The sequence below is a fragment of the Neofelis nebulosa genome, chromosome 3 (assembly GCF_028018385.1).
Source record: "Neofelis nebulosa isolate mNeoNeb1 chromosome 3, mNeoNeb1.pri, whole genome shotgun sequence".
Lineage (NCBI taxonomy): Eukaryota > Metazoa > Chordata > Mammalia > Carnivora > Felidae > Neofelis > Neofelis nebulosa.
The window spans coordinates 53124627-53144628 of NC_080784.1; the positions used below are offsets into that span (position 1 = coordinate 53124627).

Consider the following 20002-nt stretch of genomic DNA (forward strand, 5'->3'; position numbering starts at 1 on the left):
ATACTCTGTGAGCAGTCAACTGAATCTCTTCCCATTTGTCAACTACATGGCAAATGCACTTTAAAATGTAACTACTACATGTAAAGTCTTGAAGCTCTGGGGGAGTTAGGCTCTAGGTTAGACACAGGAATTTTTGTTTTGAGTAGGAAGCCTAAGTTCCAATGTCATGGACCCACTGGTCTTCTTAGCTTCCTGTAGCAAACTGACTTGGCAAAGTAATGGCATGACCCAGAAAGTTCTAGTTCACTGACAATCACTGGGGCATTCAAATATGATATCGCTCAGTGACTCCATGAAATTAAAAAACAAAACACCCTTGGATTTAATGCAAAGCCAGGCGCCATAACCAGTTTCATAGGCAGCAGTACCAGATTCAATGGTCCAGTCAATACGACCTGTTTCTATCAGGAAGGACATGTTCCTTTGTGGCTCTGTGTTACTCTCTCCTTTCTTCCTGAGCTAGAAACAAAGCCCTCCTGGTTCTGATTATTAAGCAGACCCATACAAGAGACCCCATAGGAAACCTACTTAAGAACAAAATGAAGCATATCCCAGACAAGAACTCAGAAAATGAACCAGAAAAGTGGGGAATAACACTGCTCATGGTGGGGATAAGTGGACAAACCCTCAGGAGGAGGTCTAGAGATCTATTCTTAGCTTTGTCATCAGCATAACCCATTTTGCACAGCAGAGCACATTCAGGGTGGCAGCTTCTATTTCAGAAAAAGGAGTTATACTTAGTTCAAAATATGTATTCGCCATCTATCCCCAACCTATCTTCTGGAATGGAACAGAAACCCTAAAAGAAATGCAAATTAAGATCTCTTTTATAGCAATTCAACTAAAAGGAATGCTGAAGGGATTAAAGAAGGCAGGGTACATGCAAGATCACAATTCTAAAACAGGATGTCAAACTATGAACACGCAGAGATTGAAAACAAATCTAAACATCAAAGGGAAAACTGCCAAGCTGGGAGAGACAGTAAGCTGTACCAATGAAGGTGCAAGTGTTTCTAAGGTTTTGGTGATGGGTTCTTGTATCAGAAATTTTTATCCTTTAGAAAGTTCACTTAAGTAAATGTAGAAACCAGGATTGTTACAGGCCTTGCTCTGGATTTGATCTGGAAAACAAAACACAGAGAAGAATTAAGAGTCAGAGACCAATGGAAAGGGACTTAAAGATAGATCAAAATGTGAAGATGGAAGCAATATTGAAATAGTTATTAGTCAACGGTCCTGGGTGAAAAGTTTATCAACATTACAAAATTATGGCCATTTTGGAATCAGGTATATATATTAAAACTGAGTTTGAAAGTTTACTGGTCTCAGTTCTGAATTAAGGTTAAATCACAACAAATACTGTTGATAAACTTAGATGTTAGAGAAAATGACAATCAAAAACTAAAAGGAAATATGTGTTCTCTGTCTGAATTTGGGTCATCTATCTATTAGTCTTCAATTGGCCGTAACATTTTGAGAACCAGGAAAAACAGCTTCCAGTAGCCAAGCTGATAGAACTTAAGTCCATAAAAGGATAAACAAGTACTTTCAGAAAAGAGTACTTTATGATCTTTTTAGCTGTTTTTCTAGTAATCATGATTATTAGGTTTTCCAGTCTATCCAAGTGGCAATTTGGAAAGGAGAGAAGTTACCACTATAGTCAGATACACTTTACAACACCAAGGAGTCCACAGGGAAGCAAATGAAACTACAAAAAACAAACATAAGAATTGAAGAATCACAGAGATTTGGAGGCTCTTACTTTAAGGGTAAAAGTCATATAGAACCCAACAAGTTCTAAGGAAAAAAATGTATTACAGCACTGTATTGTAACAAAGACTTAAAAAAAACCCTGAGTTTTCTACTCAGAGTAAAGGGGCGAGGGCAAGGAAATGCAGGTCTGAGAAATACGTTTGTTAAAATAAAAAACAAAAACAAAAAACAAACAAAAAAACCACTGCAGGTGTATGTAGGAAGCTTCATTTGCTTAGAAATTTCATTTGCATTCCCCAATAAAGAAGGATAAAACAGTGCATTCTGATTTCTGTTTTTAATGAAAATACATGGGACCGATAATAAGCCTAGGACCAAAGATTATGGCAACGTCACTGAAAGGGTGATGTCAGAAAACCAGGAAAACTGAAGGAATCAGAGTAGGGAATGAAAAGAAGTGAGACCCTCACAACCAATAAGACAGTCAGGATTCTGTAAAAGCCTGCCATGGTGCTATTTTATATTTAAATGGCAAAAGAATCAGAAGAGGAAACTGGATACCGGTCACCAGCAGAGTCCGACGTGGGGAGGAGGTCACCACGCCAGCAGTCCTACAGATACACAGTCTGGTGTATCCAGGCTAGCAAGCCGGCTACCAGGACCTGTGCTGTCCGCGCAGTTTCCTTGTTTAAGAAGCAAATACTGCAAACTGTCACAGGAGTAAGAAGGCTGAGTAATATTACTAGGGTGAAGCTGCACAGCTTCAGTTTGTGCGACCTTTCTTCTAGCCACCGCACGATGCAGGGCAGTGGTGGGGGTGGGGGGGTGGGGGGGTAGAAGCAGCGTTCTCTTGATAACTTCCCACTGCATATACTAAACACTTCAAAAATGGTTTTGTAGAATTTCACATTCTCCCTATCTTTTCCTCTCTGTAGATGAGGCCTCAACAAACATTTTTCAAATTAAAAGAAACTGCACTGAAGTTAGGCTTGTTAAACAAATACAGATGAAATTAACTTTTAAGTTATATAATAAATTGTTTCAAAATAAAAGCAGAAATTTGGGACCAGAAAAAGGAATAATTATGTATTAGAACTAAAATGATATAGCCAGTATTTAGGCAGCAGTATATTTTACAGTGCTATTCACTACTGGAATCTCACTGAAGTCAAATTTTTATCTTTACTCTTCAAACCAAGCTATGTAAAATGCCATTTTCCCATGATTTGGTCTCTGGACCACACATGGGAGTTACAACATGAATCACCCTCATCAAATAAGCAAATTAGTTACTGCGGGGCATACCCGCAGGCTAAAATGATTATCATTTAATATGCTGAACAATCAAAAGTTCCATAAAATGGGTCATTTCTGAAAAGTCATAAAATGGAACCTACTTTAGAACTTTATAATGACTGAGAAATCTTTCCTCATTTTACTTACTTATTTTTCAATAGGCTTCACGCCTAGCATGGAGCCCAATATGGGGCCCAAACACACAACCTTGAGATCAAGACCTGAGCTGAGATCAAGAGTCAGACGCTTAACCAACTGAGCCACTCAGGCACCCCTGAAATCTTTCCTCATTTTTAAGACAGGAAACTGAGTCTGAAAGAAGGTAAGTGCTTAAGTGATGTGAGAGACTAATGGCAGAACCCAAGTTTCCTGTTGATCTAAGAACATCCACCTTAGAGTGTTATGCTAAGTGAAAAAACCCATACAGAGAAAGACATATACCATATGTTTTCACTCTTATGTGGATCCTGAGAAACTTAACAGAAACCCATGGGGGAGGGGAAGGAAAAAAAAAAAAAAGAGGTCAGAGTGGGAGAGAGCCAAAGCATAAGAGACTCTTAAAAACTGAGAACAAACTGAGGGTTGATGGGGGGTGGGAGGGAGGGGAGGGTGGGTGATGGGTATTGAGGACGGCATCTTTTGGAATGAGCACTGGGTGTTGTATGGAAACAATTTGACAATAAATTTCATATATTGAAAAAAAAAAAAAGAACATCCACCTTAGAGAAAACTGAGGGTTTATCATTCATAACCAGGGACAACAATTGTTCTACAAGAAAAGATTTATTAAATGAAAGAACTTTAGAACCTGCTTTCACTGTGGATTGTTAAGATGGGTAGTAAATAATTATTTTCTTCACCACCTGGATTTCTGCCTCCTTTTCCCACCTTTTCCACTTACTCTCAATCTGCATTTCCTGTATCTTCCCACTCAATCTCCTCTGCTTCCTTTCTGACAATATATCTTGAAAGGATGTATCTTTTCCCTGTATACCGATGCCCTCTTTCTCCCCAGGCAAGGCTAATAAATCAGCAAACCTCATTCAGAGAAAACGAAGGCACAACACACCAAGCAGGCCGACAGGGTCACCTGGCAAGGAAGTGGCTTAACTAGAAATAGAAAGCAGATACTCCCAGCATCCATTAGATTAAAGCAGATTAAAGAGGTTTATCCCAGCTTCAGCAAACACTTCGGGTGAAATCATGCATGTAGTTAGATACTAAAGGAAAACTAGATTTGCAAAAGTGAAAGCTTCAAAGGCTGACATGCCATCTAAAAAGTTACAGGCCACTTTTCATGAATTTGCTCAGCATCTTTCTGTGATATGTCTCTTTTTTCCTATAGGTTATAATGAAAAAAGGAGGGATATTTAACGACTGGTTATAAAGTGGCAATTTAGCCTCTTCTCAGAAAGACTGAGGAGGTAACAGGGACTGTTCTTGTTCCAGAACAGAAGTGGAGTGGAGAGAAACCCCAATCAGAAACCACAGAGGACAACAACAAAGAAGGTTCTAAACTGAAAGAAGAGGGGAAGACATGAAGAGCCATACAAACCACAGCAGCTGGAAGAGGGAAAGGGGAAGTGCCTGTTTCTCTTTGTACATGTTCCTGAAGCTATTCAGCTCCCGACTCCATTAAACTCTGCCACGGGCTCTCACTTAAACCAAAACCAAACCCAAACCTTTGGGGTTTTGGCCCAAGTGAGAACCATTAATTGCCAAGAGGAATGGGAATTCCAGCTCCTACTGCTATTGAGGCAAGTTCTAGGAATTAGGGAATTCTCAATCATGACAACTAGACTAAACCAAAGAGATGTGTGCTTCCTGGCATATAAAGATAGAAAGGTACATCTCATCTCCCATAGAAAGGCCATCATATGGTGACTAGATAGCACAACAGGATTATCATCACATTTATACTTGAAGTACAGTATGTAACAAATAAGATTTTGTGCCTGGAAAGTGTACTTAATGCATAATATTATTCTATGGGAAAACATCTGGGGGAGTTGAGGAGTTCAAGTTAAATTGTTTCTTACCAATACAAGACTGCCACCTGGTGGTTACACAGGACAACTGTACTTGTAATTGGCGGCGTTTATTGGGAAGGGAGTAGGGAGGCGGTGATGGAAGAAGATGGGATTCACTACCCAGTTCTCAAATATGTTTTCTAATGCTACTTTGCCATGACCATGGAATGCCTAAGTTAACACTCCATTCAATGAAGAAATGGTGTGAAATAATATAAATCAGTTTAGGAGGGAGATTTGTCATACTGGAGATCTCAAGATAGAACACAATTCTGTAAATTGGAATAATTTAAGTTATTCAATACCAACATTAAACTTCAAAAACTAGAAATTGTAAGTAAAAATGCTGAGCAATGAATTAAAATTATTTTCTGACTTAGTGACGTAAAGTCACTTTTCTCTTTTACATAGCAAGTTGACTTCTGCTTCCAGCTTTGCCAAAAGACTTGCATGTAACCTAAAACCGAATGTGGGGCCCTACCTCAGAGCTAACGGATCTGCAATTTAACAAGATCTCCAGGTGACTCACAATAAATGCTGAAACTTTAGCACTGCTGTACATCAAGCCAGGCAGGCCACCCATACTTGTCCATTCTGCACATAAAACAAGTAATGTTGGTGAGAGCTAAAAATGCTTTAAGAAACCTGGTATGAACATGGGGATTTCAACAACAAATAAAGAAATGCTTAATTTTACCTTTTGTGAATTTCATATAATGAACACGGTTTTTGGAGATCTTGGATTTTTCTTCAAGGCTGAAAGTTTTCTTTTCTTTGTTGTCTGAGGAGTCTTAAAAAAAAAAAAAAAAAGAACGAAAGAAAAGCATTAAACTCTCTGAAACCCATCCCCTCATTCATTCTCTTACCATGACATGGTCTTTTTTAAATAAAACCTTTAGAAGCCCTATTATTTAATACTGAGCTCTACTCATAGGATTAGAAACACTCTCCTTAAACTGTGTACTGTGAATCAGGCAAGGCTATTCACATGAAATTTATAAAATCCTCAAGAAAGAGAAATGAAAACTCGTGTTCACACAAAAGCTTACAAATGAATGTTATAACAGTCTTATTTATGATAGTAAAATACTGGAAATAACCCAAAATTCCTTCAATGGGCGAATGGCTAAGCAAATTCTGGTACATCTTTACGCTGAAATGCTACTCGGCAATAAAAAGGAATCAAGCTATGGATACATGCAACAACCTCATTGTGCCTGTGAAAAAGGTGGACCTACACACTATATGTTCCATTTAGAGAACATTGTCAAAATGACAAAACTATAGAGCCAGAAAACACATTCATGGTTTCCAGGGGTCAGGGATGAATGGGGAGTGCTGGAGGATGGAGGGGTGGAAGGTGGGCGTGCATGCAAAAAGGCAGCATGAGGCAGCTCTTCTGTGGTAATGAGACAATCCTGTATCTTAACTGTGGTAATGATTACATGAATTTATACACACGATAAAATTCTACACAACTTACACATACACACACACACACACGCATGCGCGCACAAATGAAGGCTAAAAAATGATGAAAACTTAATAAGGTCTATGGTCTGATTAACAGTCCACACAAGTGTCAATTTCCCGGTTTCAATGTTACGCTGTTGCTATATTAGATGTCACCCCGGGAAAAAGTGGGTGAATGATACTCAGGACTCTTTGTAGTACTATTTTTGCAATTTTCTATATGTTTATAATTGTTTCAAAATAAAAAATTCTTTTAAAAATTGAATAAAGGTAAGAGGTTAAATGATAATCAAAAACCAGATCAGAGATGACAATCAGAGTGTGAAGGAGCAGAGCTAGCACTGAGCCATAGCCTCAAATACCAGATTTCACTAGAGACTTACCTTAAGGACAAAACAAAAACAAAAACAAAAACAAATTGAGGAAGAAATTCATGTTTATTCTTTTGACAAAAAAGGAAAATGTGAGCCAGAAAGTACCTTGCCTAAAATGTCAGAGCAAGTACAACTGGGGTTAGAGTCAATTATAGTCAATTAGTTAACTAGCTGCCTGTATTCCCTCACCTTTATGTGTCAAGGTCAGGCAGCAGAGTACAACAGAAACAGAACACCACAGGTAGAAAAGAGCCTGAATTTTCCATAAAGAAATACAGATATGAGGTTAGAAAAAGTGGGGGAAAGGAAAATTTTGCCTTAGTACTGGAGCAAAACCAGCACATGTCCACTGACTATGTTATAGGAGTTAGCTGTAATCCCTCCTAGAAATCAGCAATTTGAAAAACAAAGTGTGAATTACATAGTAAGGCTCCAAAGGATGTATAGATATCTCAAGGTTTCAGACTATGCTTAGCATGGGTTAATCATATCAGCAACCCAAAACATTTTCTCCTGCAGCCACTTCTCACAAACAGCTTGGGGTTTTTTTCAGACATCCCACGAGTGAATTTTTCTTGTCTTTCGGAGGTCAAACACTTCTTAGGGTACGTAATATTCTCAATTTTGATGTTCCAAACACAAGTCACTTAGTAAGTTCCGAGCTTAGATAAGTAGTTATGATCAACTGAAGGCTTATGAGGCACGAGACCCTGGACTCCAGAGCTTTCTATGCATGTCCTGCAAAGGAGGGGCCATGATGACTAACTGTACTTCACAGGACACTGAGGCACAGAGGGATTAAACGAGGCACATCTAGGAGGTGGCTATGAAGGGATTCAAACCTAGGCAGAGATGAGTGACAGTCCACATCCTTACCCATTACACCATGTCCCCATCAGAGCTGCTCTTGCACTTCAGAGGACACTAAGCCTCACCGGGAGAGCTTCTCACCTGCCGAGGACACAGGCTTCCCACAGTACATGGAGCACGGACAGATCCCAGGGGAATCAGTCCCTAGCTTTTTCCCCACACTGCTCTGACTGTGAGCGGATGCAGCAATGTGGCTCTCCTTCTCCACTTCTCCCATGGGTCCTTCCCTCACTTTACAAGAGGGGCACAACTCTCCTCTCAACAAGGATATAAGCAAGGCACAAACCAAAGGACTGGGAAGCATCTTTTAATCAAAGCAGCAAAAGCAGCCCCTCCCCGCACCAATCTATCTCCTCAAGAGACGCACTTCCAGGAAGATTGCACTATTATAATAATTATTTTCAAAATTTGTAATATATTTCCCAGTTTTACTCATTGCCATCTACTGATGCAATGACAACTTCGTCCAAAGAAAAATATTTACACTTAAAATCTTGGGGTTACTAGAAATAAAGCAACCTTGAATTTTTCAAATTCCTTCCTCTCTCTCTCTCTGTCTCTTTTTTGGAGAGGTATGGTGGCAAATCCCATTCTAGGAACAGAGACTTTTGGGGGCTGATTTACACAGGAGCAGTCTTTCCCAGGAATGGTGTATTTATATGTATTTGTTTTGTAGCAGAGAAATTGAATAGGGTGATGAATTTTTAAAAGTTTAAACAAAAAGAAACATATAAGCATAAAATAGTATGGGGTATGTGCAATGGAAACATTTTAGAGGAAAAGGAACAATGAAATACAACATTTCTGACTACTAAAAGACTTGCTGGTGTATTTATAATTATGTGGTAATGAATATCAAATTGTACTGGTATATAGCATCTGCTGGATACATTTAACAACGTAATGGTATTATTTTAAAATGCTAGCATTTCCCAATAGGCCAGAAATTATATTTTTTGCAATGATTTAAAGCTATGATTAAAAACCTTACAAATGTTGTTCTCAAAAATGTGAGGCGGAGGTGGGGGGGTGCATGTGTGGCTCAGTCGGTTAAGCATCCAACTCGATTTAGGTCATGATCTCACAGTTCGTGGGTTCGAGCCCTGTGCTGGGCTCTGTGTTGACAGCACGGAGCCTGCTTGGGATTCTCTCTCTCCCTCTCTCTGCCCATCTCCAGCTCACTCACTTTCTCTCAAAAGAAGTAAATAAACTTAAAAAAAAAAAAGTGAGACAGGGTATACTGTTTTTCAAAGTGCAAAAAAACTTGAAGACCCCTGTCCTAAACAGGTGTTTGGCATCCCAGTTTATTTTCAAAAAAATTTAAAATCATAAGGGACAAAATACCTGCTGGAAGTAACAAACATTTCGTAAAACCATGAAGTCCACTGAAAAGCTAAGTTGAGTCTGGTAGAGAGAACTAATTAATAAAATAATTCCAAAAAATGAAATTCTGAAGAATACACCGAGTTTTATGTCCCACAAGAAAATAAGGGTTATTTCTAGAATCTTTGCAAGACATTCTATGAAGCGAACAGTATGGAATCTCTACTTAGTTAAAACAATACTGTATGAATTGATACACAGACTTAACTAACTAAAAATATTATAACAGTAGAAAAGTATGTTATTGGGTTATTGTGTCATCTGCTTTTCAGCTTTAATACAAGCAATATGATCAAAAATTCACTTGGATGAAGATACTGTATTTACCAAGGATGACAGGGCAGAAAAATAACCTATTAGTTGTCCAGGTCCATTCCTTGGATAGGTCTTCCCTCACAGGAAGATTCTAAAGGCTTTTCAGTATTGGGAGCGGCAGTTAGCAAGGCCTGGTTTCTACTGGGCAGGACAGTAAGCAGTGAGCTGCTCCGTCCCATTTGCAGAGCTATCAGCACCCTCTACGGGTCTTGAGGTGGAACTTAATCTACAGATGAGGAACTCTTCAGCTGTCTTCTGCTTGCTTTATGCACAAAAGAATCAGCCTGCACAGATAAACCTGTGGGCCGGACTGCATGAGGACAAAGCACTACCACTTGGAAGCTGTTACACACTCACTACCTTCCTGACAAATAATACAGGGTCCCCTGGGTCACTTTAAACATTTCACTGACTGCACTTCTGGGAATACATCACAAAGGCCCAACTACACTGTGCCCAGCCTCAGCAATCAGCAATAGAACAAAGTACATCTGTCCCCAACCAGGGTTTTTGCAACTACGACGGCATTTCTCAGAAAAGAGTAATCACAATACCATCAAAGAAAAAAAGTAACTTTCTAGCTAGCACTGTCAAATCTCAAAAGAAAACAACTGAAAACTCTTTCTTTTCTTAGTACCTACAAAAATAATCTCATAGCTCCTTTCTTTTTTTTTTTTTTTTTTAAATTTTTTTTTTCAACGTTTTTTATTTATTTTTGGGACAGAGAGAGACAGAGCATGAACGGGGGAGGGGCAGAGAGAGAGGGAGACACAGAATCGGAAACAGGCTCCAGGCTCCGAGCCGAGCCATCAGCCCAGAGCCTGACGCGGGGCTCGAACTCACGGACCGCGAGATCGTGACCTGGCTGAAGTCGGACGCTTAACCGACTGCGCCACCCAGGCGCCCCTCATAGCTCCTTTCTTTATGAATCTTGGAGTTGATGATTTCTTGATAACCCTATCACCTAAGAAATTACAAAGTTTTCTCTAATTCAGTACATGAAGGAGGAAGTTATGATACCAAAGTGCAAAGTCAACTCATTTTCCCTCTTCAAGATTGTGTGGATGTCTCTAAGAAAAAAAGCCCCAGACTCAAAAGCTTCTGCCTCCATGACCATGGTCATGCAAGGTCAGCTCAAGTCTATCTAACACCCTAAGCACATCATTGAATGTGTGTAGGAAAATTGACTGCCATTTACAGTTGATACCCTGATAATGAAACTGCTGCACGTTACTCTCAGTCAACCTTCATTACAGGTTTAATATTACATAAATTACTCAAGTAATTAAGTCTACCAGAAAGGGACCAAGTAATTTTTAGATTTATTGTAACACATATCATCATATATAGGAACATCTGAAGTCCATACAGTTAGTTATAAAGAAATTCCACCACACCACCACTCCCTGGATTAGAAAACAGAACACTGCTTGCACCCAGAAGCATCCAGCACCCCTGTGCCCCCTCCTCCTAGAATAGAGTTCGTCAACCTCTGAGCTACTGACATTTTGGGGTGAGTAATTATTTGTTCGGGGACAGAGGGGCATGGCTGTGCTGTGCACTGTAGGAGTGCACTGTAGCAGTCTGGCCTCTACCCACTAGATAGAATTAACATCTCCCCAGCTGTGAAAACCAAAATTCTCTCCAGACATTGCCACATGTCCCACGAGGGGCAATATCATGCCCAGTTGAAAACCACTGTCCTAATTGTAATCATTATCCTCAGTTTTGTGATAATCACTCTTCCTCTTGCTTTTGGTTTTGGTTTTGAACCATTTACTTTCGGGAGGGTGGGAGAGTAACAGCCACAGAAAGTACATATAACATAATGTTCACAAATAACCTATGTAATTGCCAACCAAGAAAAAAAAACCAGAACACTAATATCACCCCAAAAGTTCCCCGTGAGCCCCTTCTCAATGCCAACTCCTTGCCTCTCCCCCAAAGTAATCACTATTGTCTTAACATAGTAATCACTTCTTTGTATTTTAAAATAACTTGACCACCCAAGTACGGCACCTAAATATCAGATTTTCACCTGCCCTCTCAATTTTTATACAAGTGGAATCATACTGGATGTTATCTTTGTGTCTCATTTCTTTCTGTCAACATGAAGTTAATGAGATTCTTCCACACCAGGGAATAAATAATAGCCTGCAGGCCAACTCTGATCTGCCACCTGTTTTTGTAAATAACATTTAAGGAGAACACAGTCACATCCATTTGTTTATATATTGTTTGTTGCTGATTTTACAGTCCAATAGTCAAGTTGAGTGGTTGTAACAGAGACCCTATGCTCTGCAAATTATTTCTATGTGGCCCTCTACAGAAAAAGCTTACCAACCCCTGCTCTCTACTCTTGCATGTAACCATACTTCATTTCTTTGCATTTACAAACATATAGCAGTTTACTTATCCAGTCTTTTGCTGATGGACAGTTGGGTTACCGCCGGTTTGGGGATACTGCAGATGATAAGTATTCTTTCCTCCTGACTGAAATACATCCTTTAAAATTTCCTTTATCAAAGGCCTACTGGTGGTAAAGCTTTATCTGAAAACTTTTTCCATCCACTTTCATGAAAACTTTATTTGCTGGGGGTAAAATTCTAGGTTGCCAGTTATATTTCCCTCAATATATTACTCCAATGTCTTTTGGGTTCCACTTTAAGAACTCTGCTTTCATTTATAACCATTGCTTCTTTGCAGATAATCAGTGTATCTTCTCTGGCTGCATTAAGAGTCTCCTCTCTGTGAGTGTGAGTGTGTGTGTGTGTGTGTGTGTGTGTGTGTGTGTGTTTTTGCATGTGTATGGCGTTCTGCTACACTGTTACACAGTTACATCTGCTATTATGTTTGTAAGTGAAGATTTCTTTAAATGTAATCTGCTCGGATTCATTAAATTTTTTGAATCTGTGGATTTATCACTAATTCTAGACCATCTTCAGCCCTTATCCCCTTAAACACTGCCTCTGTCCCATTTTTTCTCTTCTTTGTGCTGCTGGTCTTCTCACTTTAAACTTCTGTTTCATGTTTCCCAGCTTTTCCTCTTTCACAGCTGCATTCTGGGTCGCTGTTTTCTAGTCTATTTTCTAGACTTTCTTCAGCTGTGTCCACTTTGTCGTTACACCCAATAGGGGGCGCCTCGGTGGCTCAGTAGGTTAAGCATCCATCTCGTGATTTTGGCTCAGGTCAGGATCTCACAGTTCGTGGATCAGGCTCTGTGTCAGGCTCCATGCTGACAGTGCAGTCTCCTTAGGAATCTCTCTCTCTCTTTCTCTGCCTGTCCCCTGCTTGCACACTCTGTCTCAAAATAGATAAACATTAAAAAACAAAACAAAACAACAACCCAATAGCACACTTAGTATCTAAGCCTAGGTGTGCTAGAAACCAGCCACAGTCATCAGTAATACAAACTTAGCGATACCTGATGGGAAATAAAAAGCTTAGAAAACAAAGAGATAAGGATAAATTTTCAAAGAAGACCCTCACCATCCAAAGCTTTGCTACTCTCTCTCAACTATTCAGGAACTGAAAAAGTTGGGAGGATCAAATTATTTTGGTATTTAGTTCATTTCTTTCTTTTGCACTAGATTTTAAGTTTCTTCAGACAACGGGATGAGTCTTTTAACCTATTTCTGTATCCTTAGTCTTCAAACAATACTATCAGGAAAGTGAAAAGACAACCCACAAAATTGGAGAAAATATTCGCAAATCATGTATCTGATAAGGGACTGGTACTGGAAAATATTAAAAAGTTTACTAAACAAGAATAAAGACACACAACCCAATTAAACATTGGGAAAAGGCCTGAATAGCTATTTCTCCAAAGAAGACACAAATGGACAATAATCACATGAAAAATGGTCAACATCATTAGCCGACATGGACATGCAAATCAAACCACATGTAGATGTTACTTTATAGCCACTAGCATGGCTATAATAAAAAAGACAGACAGTAACAAGTGCTGGCAAAGATAAAGAGAAATTAAAATCCTCATACACTGCTGGTGGGAATGTCAAATAGTGTAGCTGTTTTGGAAAAGAGGGTGGTGGTTACTCAAGTCAAGTTAAACATACAGTAACCATACCACCCAGCAATTTCACTCTACATCTATACCCAAGAAAAATGAAAATACAGGCCACAGAAAAACTGATAGTGTTCACAGCTGCATTATTCATAACAGACCAAAAAGTGGAAGAAACACAAATGCCTATTAACTAATGAATGGATACACCATGGTATATTTCTACAATGGAGTATTACTGGGCAACAAAAAGGAATAAAGTACTGATACATGTTACAACAAAGATGAACCTTGAAAACGTTATGCTCAGTGAAGGAAACCAGTGACAAAAGACCACATGTTGTAAGATTCCATTTACACGAGATGTACAGAATAGGCAAATCTTTAGAGACAGAAAGTAAATCAGCAGTTACCTAGGGTGGGTAGGGGGGTCATGGGGGATGACTGCCACCAGGTAGAGTTTCTTTTAGGGGTAATGAAATGTTTTAAAATTGGTTCTGGTGAAAACTCTGTAAATATATTAAAAGCCATTGAACTATACATTATAAATAGGTAAATTATATGCCATGTGAATTGTATCTCAACAAAGCTAAAAAAACAAGAACACAGCAAATTCCCTGCCCCATCTCTCTCCATTCTTAGTTGGTTCTCCTGGGTTTTACTTCCTTCATATTTCTAAATAATATCCTTATACTGCTATTTCTTACCAATTTCCAATTGGCTTCCAAAAACAGAAGCAATTTTAAACTGGCAGTAAGTGTGGACCTCGCTAAGAAAATGCATAGAAGCTAACTGGGGGAAGAGTGCTCTAGAGAGACAGAGAATCTAGTGCAAAATCCTAAGGCAGGAGGATGCCTGATGTATTCACAAACTGGCACAGGGGTCAGTGGCTAGGATGGAATGAGTAAGAAGAGGGGTGGCAGGAGATGAGGTCAGAAAGAGAAAAGGCCCATATTATATATGGCTGCAAGTCCACTGAAAGGGCTTTGGCTTTTGTTCTGAATGAAAAGGAGGAAACAGTGGCAGGGGTGGGGGGCGGGGAGCTTTGAGCAGGAAAGCAGAATAGCACAGACTTAAACTCTGAAAGAATCACTCTGTTATGCAGAAGGAGACCACGGACGGATGAAGAAAGATCAACTGAGAACAGTGTTCTCAACCAGGGGTATTTTGCTAAAAGGACATCTGGCAATATGTGCAGATACCTGTGGTTGCCACAACTGGGCGGGTGGGAGAGGTGCCAGTGGCATTTAGTGGATAGAGGCCAGGGATGCTGCTTAATCATCCTATTTGCACAGGACCTGCCTCACAGCAAAGAATTATCTAGGCTAAAACTTCAGTAGTGCCATGGACAAGAAAACCAGCTTTAGAAGCTGTTATAAATCTAGACAAGAAAAAATGATTGCTCAGATCATACTGGATATAGTGCAGGTGGCAGGAAGCAGTCAGGGTGTGGATATATTCTGAAGGCAGAACCAACAACATTTCCTAGTGGACACAGGCGTTGAGCTTGAATAACTAGAAGGATGGAACTGACATCAACTGAAATAGGAAAGACATTGGATAAAACCGTCTGAGGGTAGGTGTGGGGAAGTAGTCAGAACTGGAGTTTGAACATGTTAAGTGTGAGAGGTTGATAGCTGATGACACCCCAAATGAAGAATACTGAGTTGGGGGTTCAATACAAGTCTGGAATTTAGGAGAGAGGGTGACACCATAGCGAGCAATCTGGCCGTTGTCACTAAATATCCCAGCCATGTTGTTACATCCGGCCATGATGTAATAAACAATTGGTGTAGATAACAGATGAAGGCAGTCCTAGGACTGAACTGCTGGGCCCCAGACATGATAAGCCCGGGATAAGAAAAATGCAACAGAGATTAAGGAGGAGTGGCCGGTGAAGCAGGAAGAAAACCAGGAGATGGTGGGGTCTGAGAAGCCAAGGAAAATGAGTGCTTCAAGAAGCAGTGAACATCTATGTCACGGGCGAGGTAAGATGAGGATTAAAAAATGCCCACTGGAGGGATGCCTGGGTGGCTCAGTCGGTAAGGTGTCCGACTCCTGATTTTGGCTCAGGTCATGATCTCAGAGTCATTGAGATCGAGCCCCATGCTGGGCATGGAACCTGCTTGAGAGTCTTTCTCCCTCTCTCCCTCTAAAAAAAATTTTTTTTAAATACCCACTGGATTTGCTAACATGGAAGTCACTGGTGACTTTGGCAAGGGCAGATTCTGTGGAGCAGTGAGGCAAAGTCTGACTGACATGGGTTTAAAAGACATGGCAGGAAGACGCCCTGTCTTCTGCCCACAAAAGGTAACTGCCATGGGGCATGCCCCTCTACTATAAACAATGGGAAAACAAAAGATATGAAACAACTCATGAGATACTGATGACAGGCAGCACAGGACTGTCATCCTTGACAGAGGGGCAACAAAGGACGTGAGCTCAAGGACTGCCCTGGATTTCTGTCAAGAGGCAATTTCTGGACATAGCACAAGGAAGGGAGCACAGGGCTCTCGCTGAAATGAAAACATGTCCATACGAAGATGTGCACAGAAATGTTCACAGCAGCTCTGGGTATAGTAGGCAAAAACTGGAAACAACCCAAATGTCCATCAGCAGGTGAACAGATAAACAATTATGGCATACGCATACAATGGCATACTATTCAGGAATGAAATGAGTTACTGATAAACGCAACATGGATATATCTCCATGGATAAAACACAACATGGATGACTTGTGCTGAGAAAAACAAGCCAGGCAGAAAAGAAAATACAAAACCAGTCTATATAGAGAGATCAGTGGTTGTATGGGGCCAGAGAATGAAGTGAGGGGTGGGGGGAGAGTGGCAGGGGGCTGACTTGGAAGTGACCCAAGATAATTTTTTATAATAATGAAAATTTATCATGGTTATTACGATATTATATATTAGAGGTATATACATTTATCAAAACTCATGGAACTGTACTCTCAAAAATGGGTATACTGTATATATGTAAATTATACCTCACTAAGGTTTATTTAAAAAAAAAAAATTCTAGCCAGAGTCCTGCTTCCAGTAATGGTGAACTGGCTCATTTCAATGGTCTCTCTTACTAAGAAAACCGCAACAAAATATTGGGGGGCAGGAGGGGAATGACTCCAAGATATTATAGTGGAGCAAAGCAGAGAATTACACAGTCCCAGTTAAGGCTAAGAAAATCCAGAGAAGTGAGTGTGATGTTTTGGGTTCCCCGCCCCACACAGTGAGTGTCTGCCAAGTCTAGAAGAGGCGAAAGAGAGGCAGAGCAGCTAAACAGACTGTCTGAGACTGACTCAATCCATGTTAAAAGTTTTTAAAAAGAGAGAACAGAACTGAAATCAATTTGTATAGAAAATTCGAGTTCTGTGGCAAAGGAGAGCAGAAGCATCAGAAGTGGCCGTAAATGAGGGAAATGGACTCAAGAAACAGTTTTAAACTTAATTTTTTAAAATTTATTATTTATTTAAAAAAAAATTTTTTTTTAACGTTTGTTTATTTTTGAGACAGAGAGAGACAGAGCATGAACGGGGGAGGGGCAGAGAGAGAGGGAGACACAGAACAAGAAGCAGGCTCCAGGCTCTGAGCCATCAGCCCAGAGCCTGACGCGGGGCTCGAACTCACGGACTGCGAGATCGTGACCTGAGCTGAAGTCGGACGCCTAACCGACTGAGCCACCCAGGCGCCCCTGAACTTAATTTTTAAACAATTTTTTGAGTAGGACAAAACACACATGGTACAAAGTCATGAAGGTACAAAAGGACTATAGCACAAGCTTAATTTCCTCTCATCCCTGTTTCCCAGCCACTCAGCTCCCTTCCCAGACGCAATCACTCTTACCAGTTTCTTCAGTATTTTTCCATAGATATTTTATGTATATAAAATATGTACAGAATAGATATTCTGGAGCTACTCTATGTATATCAACCTCAGCACCACTAGTATTTGGGGCCAGATAATTCTTTGTTATCGGGGGCTATCCTGTGCACTGTAGGATATTAAACAGCATCCCTGGCCTCTATCTACCGGTCACCGGAAGCACCTCTAGTTGTGACAAACAAAAATGTCTCCAGACACTGCCCTCAGTTGAAAACCACTGATGCATACCCAAGCACACACACATGTATTTCCTCTCTATATTTTCCTACAAACTCATGCCATATATATGGGTTTTCATCTTTTTTTACCTTATAATAATTGCCGATCATCCATCAGTCATACAAAGATTTCAAATTTTATTTATATCTAGCTGCCAACAAGTGAGGCTATTTATAATATTCATTATCTTAAGAGCATTCTTTTTTTTTTTTTTTTTTTTTAATCTGGGGAGAAAGCACATTATTGCCTTTGATTTCATTAATGACACTTAGGAACAGTCTCAGTAATGAGCCCAAATCTATCCACCTGAAAAGTAACACACTTTCTTGGTGGCACTATATTCTAATTACTAAAAGTAATCAAGAGGAAATATTCTACTATGGAGTTCTATCTCTACAAATAACAACAATCATAAAGATTATAGCAGCTAATACTTACCGAGTACTTACTATAGGTTAGGCAGTGTTCAACGTGCTTTAGTTATATTAATGTATCTAATTCTCACAACAACCTTCTGAGGATGGTACTATTATCTGCATTTCACCAAAAAGGAAACCAAGGTACAGAGATGTTCAGTAATGTACTCAAGGTCAAGGTCACACAAGTAGAGATGTCAATCTGGGCAGTCTGGCTCTGGTGTTCATCTCTAAACCATGACACTCTATTACTCTTCAGTCAAAACCTGCAAGTCTTAGATGATGATGTTTACATTCATATCTGTGGTTCTACTGATTTCAACTAAAATCCTGAATGTAAAGATGTTTTTGTTTATAATTAGTAAGGGTTAAATGTCCTTGAGATTTACTACTGCATATATCCCGCATTTCCTGATACCAGTCCAGTGGGTGTTTTCACAAAACATTTTCCTTATGTTTTTCTCTGGCTAACAAACTGGCATCTTTTTTATTAGGACCATATATCTTTTTATACAGAACTATTAGGATAGTTCTGATAGTTATCCCATGGATAAGAAAACTGTCCAAGTTATAGATTCTAACAAGGAATTAGGGAAAACACAAACACAGCACCTTTCCCTTCATGCTTTTGGGCTCAGTCCTATAAGCAGTACTGCAATAAATCTTCCCAGAGTTGAATTTGCCCTATAATTTTACCAATTACCAGCATATCCTCTAGCTAACTCTTAAGCAGGGACTGTCTCATACATCTACATATCCTCAAGTCTAACTCAGTACACAGCTCAATAAATGTTTGCTGAACTTGGTTGATTTTTAATTCCACAAAGTTTTTCCTCTTCCAATTTAACAAACATCTTTTGACAGTTCAGTGTATGCCAAACATAATCACAGGGAACAGAAAGAAATTCCTTACAAAAATGTTTGCAGAATATAACTCATCATCAACAACAACAAAACAATTCAGAAAGGGGCAAAGGAATTGAAGAATTGAAGACCTGTTTCCAAAGAAGACATAAGAACAGCCAAGTATATGAAAAGATGTCGGACATGACTAATCACTAGAGAAATGCAAATCAAAAGCCTATGAGATATCCCCTCACACCCATCAGGATGTCTCCTATCAAAAAAACCAAAAACCTAGAAAATAACCAGTGTTGGCAAGCATATGGAGAAACTGGAAGTCATGTGCGCTGTTGTGAATGTAAAATGGTGTAGCCATTACGGAAAATACTGTGGCAGTTCTTCAAAAACTTATAATTACCATGAGACGACCCAAGTGTCCACTGATGGATGAATGAATGATAAGCAAAATGTGGTATGTACATACAATGAAACACTACTGAGCCTTAAAAGGAAGGAATGATACAAAACCGAATGCCTGGAAATGGTATAACATGGACATTCTGTTCAGTGAAATGATCTGGATGCAGAAGACAGACACCTTATCATCCCACTTATATGAGGTACCTAGAGTAGTCAAATTCAGAGACAGAAAGTAGAATGGTGGCTACCAAGGGCTTGAGAGAGAGAAGAATGGGGAGTAAGTATTGAATGGGGACACCGTTTCAGTTTTACGAGATGAAGTGTTTTACGGATAGATGGTGTGATGGTTGCACAACAGTATGAATGTACCTAATGTCCCTGATCTGTACACTTAAAAACGGTTAAATGGTTAATTTTGTTACGTGTATTTTACCACTATTCTTTTAAAAAAACTGTTTGCCAAAAAGCTAACAGTCTAGATTTCTTCAAGAATTAGGTGACATCATGTCCTTGCTTTCCAAATAGCCATGTGACCAAAAAAAACTTCCTTTAAACTCTAAAATTAGACCAAAGGCCCAAAAGTCTGAGGACTATACCATCCATGTTCCCTTAACAGTACTATTTTTCTGTTAATATGGAATGCCCAATATTCAACTGTTTCATTTCCAGTTCCTATACCTTAGGTATACAATTTCTAGTACTGAGCTCCTTGTAACAAATTTTAC

At 39.5% G+C, this 20002-nt stretch overlaps 1 protein-coding gene across 4 annotated transcripts in view; it reads right to left on the reverse strand.

The window, feature by feature from the left end:
- PINX1 (PIN2 (TERF1) interacting telomerase inhibitor 1) overlaps positions 1 to 20002 on the reverse strand; it is an 88869-nt gene that overhangs the window by 58026 nt on the left and 10841 nt on the right. For 3 of the 4 annotated variants that reach the window (XM_058720832.1, XM_058720835.1, XM_058720834.1), the window contains one exon: positions 5737 to 5829. In XM_058720832.1, coding sequence (XP_058576815.1) covers positions 5737 to 5829 — 93 coding nt within the window. Of the gene's footprint in view, positions 1 to 5568; positions 5634 to 5736; positions 5830 to 20002 lie in introns of all 4 variants that reach the window. The other variant, XM_058720833.1, reaches the window with a different exon arrangement.